Source organism: Olea europaea, unplaced genomic scaffold (assembly GCF_002742605.1).
Source record: "Olea europaea var. sylvestris unplaced genomic scaffold, O_europaea_v1 scaffold1797, whole genome shotgun sequence".
NCBI lineage: Eukaryota > Viridiplantae > Streptophyta > Magnoliopsida > Lamiales > Oleaceae > Olea > Olea europaea.
The window spans coordinates 1-8084 of record NW_019235710.1 but is presented as its reverse complement, the minus strand read 5'-3'; the positions used below and the strand labels follow the sequence as shown (position 1 = coordinate 8084).

The window sequence follows — 8084 nt, the reverse complement described above, 5'->3', positions numbered from 1 at the left end:
CTCAAAGTTGGTCATTGGAAGTTGGTTTTGTGGGGGGAAAAAAGGCATTTATCCCACATAGGAAAATCAAGGAAACTCAAACCACTTTATATATGGCTACGCTTTGGAGATGTGTAATCATGTGTAGCATAGAGGCTCTCTCCACGTGCTGGCGCAGGGGGTACAAATTATGAACCGAAATGGCTTTCGGACCTTGAACTTGGGTGCGGACGTGACCTGCGCACATGAATGTCGGACCGAACAAGGCAAAAATGGCCCCATCGGAGAGCCCACGTTTTACCAATTTTTTTTGGGCCTTCTCCAATGACTTTTGAGTTTTTAAACTGAAAAAACTCCAATGGACTCCCAATGGTCACAGTGTTAATGGAAAGTAACTCCAACGGACTCCCAATGGTCACAATATTAATGGGCAATATACCTATAAAAAGGCTCATCTACATTCCTGCATACACAGTTTTTTCTTTTTTGCATTCCTTGTCCAGTAAGGTCTTGTTCTTGTGGTGATATTGTTCGGATACTAGATCAGTTTGCCGGAGTAGAACCGCGGTGCTTGGATTCTGCTTATTATCGTTGTATCCTGGAAGACAGCCGCTCGAACTGAACCTCTAGCACCTACGGTGAGGGGGTGAAACTGTCTTAAGGAAACTCTGCACGCACAGGCCTCGGTTTGAAATTTGCTGCAATTTGTGTTTTTTTTCTGCAGATTTATTTCATTGCAGTTTGTGTTGCAGATCCAGTTTATCCTTGCAGTTTCAGTTTCCGTATATTTCTGATTTTATGTTACTAAACATTTTTTTTCCAGTAGTTGGAAAATTCTGAAACGAAATTTTTTTTGATAAATTGACATCGTTTGCCTTGTGGTTATTAATTTCAATAGTCGGCTATTGCATTTGAATAAAACTTATACAATTGATTTTATCCACTAGCGACTTGTTTTCCTACATTATAGTGCAACCAAGCAATATCCGTTTTGGAATGGATGCTCAATAGGGGACTAGGTATTAAAAGGGTCACCGAACCTCTAGGGCTTCAGCCGAAAATTCCTCTGTGTTCTGTTTTTTTTCTGCAAGTTTTGATTTCTGCTATTAATCGATCCTTAGTATCTTGTGTTTAATATCGTGTTTGAGCTTTTCAGTATCCGTGCTTCTTAAGTATTACAGTTGTCGGCAATTCATCCTTGGCTCTACTGCACTCTCTCCTACTCATTCAAGGCACTAATATTATCCCAATTATATAGAAGTAGCTATAAATCTTATTTGTGGAGGCAGCCTAAGATGATGAATATATAGCAGAAAAAGTAGAGATATTGGAATGGGCTAATGGATAAGTTATTATTCTAATTTTTCAGTTGTCAACTCGTGCAAATGTCTTTCAGGAGTGTTCCAAATTTGGTCAACGGTGCAGTAGACCCGACGACAAATTCAAAATGGTTGACATATTTGTAGTAATTTTTAGCTTATTCCAAGATCAGAATATTACTTATTTGATGGCAAAATCATAACAATGTTTCAGCCCTGTCAACTTATCTGGAAAGTTAGTTTGGTTCTTCATGGCAGGTATGGGCTCTTTAGCAAGTACTAGTGTCAATTTAATCCGTTGGCTCGAGCGGCCTGTGACTCAAGGCAGAGTCCTAGTTTGGGGAGTCAGCTCGAGCTCGAGCCAGCCCCTAACGAGCCAAGCCTAAAAAAGAAACAAATAATAAAAAAACTAAAAAACTTCAAAAAAAATTATTTAGCTGAAAAAAAAAATAGGGCCGAGCCTCAGCTGAAAGTTTGGATGGAGCTTAGATTTTTTGCCCAAGCTCTCGGCCAAAAAAAGCTCGACTTATTTTTGCTTTAGTCAAGCCCGAGCCTCAAGTTTCGGCTCGACTTGTTGAAATCCTTAATTCGAAGCCTTAGCCGCGTTAAATAATTTAGGGGCAATTTTTGATACACAAATGTCCATCAACTTAGCCATAAACGCTTTGCAAAGGAACACTTTCGAAGGCAATTTAGTGCTTGTTTGGTAGGGATTTTGTTAATTGATTTTTTAACCGTTAAAGATAAAGTGGGTCCTATTTGTGAGAGGAGAAATAAAAAATGACGGTTTGAATAGTGAAATAAGGGTAAAAAAAAAATGATGTTAATTGGATTAAAATTTCTACCAAATATGCTCTTATTTCATGACAGAATAAGGCTTTGAACGAAAACGGAGAAACCAAGCTTGAAAGTTTTTTAGTTCTTAGCTAGATATAGCCCAAACTTATGCAGAATTTGCTGATCATGGATTTGGTCAAGGGTAAACTGTGCACTTATGGATCTGAACAAATTTTACCAGGAAAAGATAAAAAAAGCAAGTGCGTAAAACTCAACTAGTACAATACACAAAAACCATTTTCCCTCCGCTTTGCCTTATCCCCTTCTAGGGACATTTTAGTTATAGGTTCTATAGAAACTGGACGATCCTATTTGGTCAAATACTTGGCGACAGCTCAAGATCAGCCTCATGAAAATCTTATATTCCTTGAGGAGGTTCTACCACGCGGAAACGCTCTTTAATGGAACTTTAGCTGTAACTGGTCGTGACCAAACAAAATCGTTCGTTGTACAATGAAGAAAATAAGGCTTTTTCTTCTTCTCTTAAGTTAAGTAAAAAAAATGCAAATATTAATCAACTAAGAAAAAACTAATCTAAAATCAAAGAGGATTAACAAAGAAAGACTAATCAGACAAGCAAATAAGAAATCGCGAGTCAAGTTTTACGTGAGAGGTAGTGATGACTCAATGTGTGCAAATGAAGTGAGTTCATACTGACATTTGTTTGGTATTTTCTCTTAAATAATGAACTGTTTGGTATTTAGTTGGTCTTTTGAGTATTTACAACACAATTACTTGAACCATGATGAGAATGTTTGTTAGTAAAGGCAATTGACATGAAAGAAAAATCTGTTGAAAGTTAGGAAATGGGAGCACAAGTATACGTTACATGCCTATAATTTACTTATCATAATCTAATCTACAACCAAATTTTCTGTTTCTTCACCAAAATATTTAACTTCATATTTGGCCTACTTAAACTCGTACTCCAAACACAAATTTCGCAATTTCGTGAAGGAAAGTAGTGAAGTAATGGCTGGTGGAGCAGACTTAACACACCCTCCTACAACCAAAGTCGCCGTGGATCATAATTCAGTACTCAATGGAGGCATTGATGCAAGAACTTTGCTGATGGCTCCAAAATTACCAAAATCGGCTGATGGAGAATCCAATCGAAGGCCTCGTGGCAGGCCAGTTGGATCCAAGAACAAACCCAAGCCACCAATCATGATCACTAGGGACAGTGCCAATGCGCTAAAAGCACACGCCATGGAGGTGGCGTCAGGCTGTGATGTAAATGAAAGCTTACTAAACTTCGCGCACAGGAAACAATGTGGCATATGTGTGCTCAGTGCGACAGGGTGTGTAACCAACGTCAACCTTCGCCAGCCTTCCTCATCGGGATCAATTGTAACGCTCCATGGAAGATTCGAGATTCTCTCATTGCTGGGATCAATTCTGCCACCACCGGCCCCACCAGGAGTCACAGGCCTAAGAATCTACCTAACAGGGACTCAAGGGCAGGTTGTGGGGGGCAATGTGATAGGTGCACTAGTTGCTTCTGGCCCTGTAGTCATAATGGCAGCAACATTTATGAATGCTACATTCGATAGATTGCCTTTTGATGAAGATGAAATTGTTTCCGCGGCAAATCAGAATCAGCAGTATCAACATAATAGGCAGAGTCACCACATCGATGTTTCAGAGGTATATGGGATTCCACAGAATTTGCTTATTAGTGGGACTTGGGCAACAGGCCGGACTCTGTCGAAGTCTTAGATTTATATCTAGTGATGATAAAGAGCTAGCTATGCCTATGCTGGAATTCTGAAGTATAATTCAGCAGCAAATATGATAAAAATTGTGTAAGAATTGTTTTTTAATTTATTTTACTAAAATTACTTGTGAAAGGGGAGTGAAGAACAATTACTCTAACTATATATATTGTTCAATAGAAATGCCAAATATTTTATATTTCAGGCCTTTTTATACAAGACTCGAAAAGAAAAAAAAAAAAAGGAAAAAAAAAAAGGAAAAATTAATCAAGAACTCAACAATTTAGAATTTGACTGCTATATCATATTAAACAAATTACATGATTCAAAGAGTCTTTGACAATAATATAAGAAACTGAAAATTTTATTTGAACTGGATTAAAACACGTTAGATTTCCAGCAGTTGACGGACTTGTTCGACTCCACGATAATTTCTCTGAGATAAAGGATTCTTGTTTTGAGAAACACCTTAGTAAGAATGTCTCGCAATTGATGTATAGTACTGCAATGCTAACTGTATTTCTCATTTCTTGATTGCTTCTCAAATAAAGTGATAATTAATTGCAATGTGGTTTTTTACGATCATGGACTATTCGATTTTCACGCACGGCTTTTGTGGACTACTTGTCACAGAAACAATATCTTAATGAGTTATCATCTGGACTCGTTGAAAGGTAGCTTTAACTGCTGCGGCATCGTCAACTTTAGCAAAAGATTGAGCCACAATGCTTTGTTTAATGGAAAACTAACAAATCCCGTTATCCTTAAGAGAATAGTTTTTACATTTGCTAAAGACATTCATTTACAGCAATGACTATACCCTCAACAGTAGAAGAAACTTTTTAAAAATAATTTTACACCAAATATTTAACATAAACATATCACTTTTATGTTTTATAACCACGACTGTGTATAAAAGCGCAACTTTATGTGTTTGGGTTTGATTATAATCTCCTTATATGTAGATTATAATAATAGGAGGATCTCACGAAATGTGTGGATAATAAGTGAACTTACAATGTTTCTCAAACGTAGATGCAGATCCTAGGTTTAGAGTAGGCAATCTGCCTATTCGCCCAAATCGGTATTAACATACGTGTTGTTCTTGTGGTCTGATCACATTCACTCACTACAATTTACATGTTCACTGCTGGTTCTCATTAATGTTACAGCAAGCAACTAATTTTCAAAGTCTTAGTCTAACACGGCCCGGTTTGGTCTGATTTCTATGAGTTTTGGAAGTGAAACTGAAAACGTTAGTGAATACTACCCATGGAAAACAAATGTAGAATGGAGGAATTGAACTCGGACTGGACTAGAACTAGTCAGGTTTGATCCGGCTGAACATTTTGTACTTAAGAAAACAAATGTAAAATGTAAACTCTTGTAAATTTTGTTAAATTCTCTTTCATTATTTTTCGTTTCAGGTTACAAAAGTATTGGTTGGTTGTAAGACCTATTAATTCATGTGAATCTGTAAAAAATAATTTAATCGTTAGCTTAATTTTGAGATTACAGGAAAAAGAATTCTATAACCAAATTAAAATTTGTTTATTTTGCTAGAACTGAAAATTAAATAGACAAGCACCATCCGGTTCTGGATTTTCCGAATAGTTAGTTTGATTTGGTATAATTCAGATAGTTATAAATTAAATTGCTCACCCATTTTAACAACAGATAGGCAATGCAGCTGTTTGGCTCTCATTTGAGCTTATGGGTTCCGATGGTCGAGCAAAATTTTTGACTTAAACTGATTTTTCTTAATGTCATATGAGCTCTTGAACCTTATTCTGCCACATTATTTTTAGGGTACATATTATAAAATGCTCATTCAACTTTCCTAACTTTCTGCCATATTAATCAGAATTTCTGAGATAAATATAGAAGTAATCTTAAATTCACAAGCAACCCAAATCCTGCTGTTAGTTTTTACTTATAAATAAACTATAAGCAAAACTCTTCATCAAGAAATGCTTATTCAGGGAAATTATAAGCAAAAATTGGCTTACTATTATGTTCTTGCCTCGTCTCATTGAGTTAAGGATAATAAAAAGAGTTGGAAAAGTGAAGAATCGATTAAATTTTGTTTCGTTAAATACAAGGGTTGATGAATCTTTCTATAATTCCATTGATTTGACATTATTTGAATACAAAAATCTACAAAAATTGCTCACAGCAATGGTTAAAAACCAAGAAAAAACATTGATTTTCACAAATATTCCATTCTTCATGTGACAAGGAATACCTGTTCATTTACCATTTCACAAAGCTCTAACTGGTATTATGCCATTTTCAACGGGTTTAATCTTTTGCACTTGGATGAATACCGGATTTTAAGTCTTAAGAGACTGGCATGAGAAGAAGGAAGCTAAATGTAGCCTAGGACAACTTGCCGGCTCAACTGGCTGAGCTAGCAGCATTGCATTTGAATATTTAACAATGCAGGCCGGCAAGTCATCCTTGGCTGCAATCCGCTGCCTCCTCCTTCATGCAAGGCTCTTTAAAGACGAAACATAAGAAAAATTGAATAAGAGTCTCAGTACAGTTTCTTGACTATATGCAGCTCCTTATCCCTTCCTACACATATAAAGAGAGGCTCAGATTGCATGTGATTATATGCTATTAATACTTGGAACTTTTCTAAAGGGCCAATAGAACTTCAGTCCACTCAAAGGGCAACACAAATTTTCATTTATTATTGAAAGAATCAGACGATTTGGACAAATGCCCAAAATAGATATCTTTCTTATCTGGTAAGTCCAACATTTTGGGTCAACCCCAAGATTTGTGCAGTCCTTTTATTCTCTATATCTCTTTATGGTTTTGCTTTTTGGGAAACATGCAATGAACTGTGAAAGAGTTGCATGATTATTTGCCAGTAGTATTAAACAGTGAACCCAAGACAATAATGTGACCATTTGAGCAATGTAAAATATTTAATGAATTTTCAGTTAGTTAATTTAATATTCTAAAAACACTTATTTATCTTGACTTGTGAGTTATTTGTCAATTATATTAGTAAAAAAAGAAGTTACATTTTCTAATATTTTAAATTCTATAACAATATGTATCATGGTATTTTTTAAATAAAGTGATCTCATATAAATCAAAAGTATGAAAAAGTATACCGTAATAAATAATAAGAAAGAAATAAGAATCAAATACATAAAATAAAAAAATTCAAATAGTATGGAGGGGTAAAATGAAAAATAAATATTTACCTTGTGTTGATACTGGCATAACATCTCCAAAATTTTTTTGTTGTGTTCCTATTTTCAACATTTCATCAATTAACTTATCTTGTTCGTGATGATGATTTCTATCCAAATTATCCGTTAGGAGGGCATAAAAGACCTATATTTTTAAATAAAAAAAGAAGCCACTTTTTATATCCACGATTGTTATATATTCATCCCATCTGATATCTATACCTATTAAAATATTAAAATTTTATAATATTACTATTTTCATCCATATCACTCAAATTTTGTCCTTATTTAATTCATTCATTTAAACACTATAGATCCACACAAATTTTATCTATTCATCACACTCTAAATATATCCCAGTATAATTTCAAAATTTTTCAAAAATGACTATATTCAAACCCGTTGCATGTAACATCAACATTCTCACATTTCAATAATTAATTGTACATACCAAATATTATTAGATCGGATTCTATGAACCATAAACCCATACAATTATCGCCACCCTCAAAGTGACATGGACTCTATACATAAATTATACAAGCCATTTAATAAACAATTAGCAGAATTATTATTATTATTATTTTTTGAAAGAAGTAATTAACATGTTTTAAATTGTACATAATAAAATAATATAAAATAAAAGTCAACTGAAGGTAAAGAGAAGAAGGAATTAGTCGATAATATTTTAGAAATTTGTAACGATTAGTGAGAATTTTGTGAAAATAAAATGAAAGGATGAGAGATATAGAAATGGTAATTTTATTGGAGGTAATTCGATTAGAGATATAGAAATGGTAATATTATTGTCTTATTCCATCTGCTCTTTACCTTCGATGGACTTTTATTTTATTTTATTTTATTATGTATAGTTTAAAATCTGTTCGTTACTTCTTTAAAAAGAGAAATCTTCTAATTTTTCATAAAATGGGAAGCTGATATTTTTTTTTATTAGGGTTTTATTAAACAAAATATTTTAAAGAATATAAAAAGGTCCAAAACAATTTAATATAAATGAATATTAG

The 8084-nt window shown here is 34.3% G+C and overlaps 1 protein-coding gene across 1 annotated transcript; it reads left to right on the top strand.

The window, feature by feature from the left end:
* Positions 1–3084: 3084 nt before the first annotated feature.
* Positions 3085–3931, top strand: LOC111378264 (AT-hook motif nuclear-localized protein 16-like). Its single transcript, XM_023001445.1, has one exon. It carries the CDS (start codon positions 3108–3110, stop codon positions 3852–3854), a length of 747 nt encoding a protein of 248 aa, XP_022857213.1. The 5' UTR covers positions 3085–3107; the 3' UTR covers positions 3855–3931.
* Positions 3932–8084: the final 4153 nt, after the last annotated feature.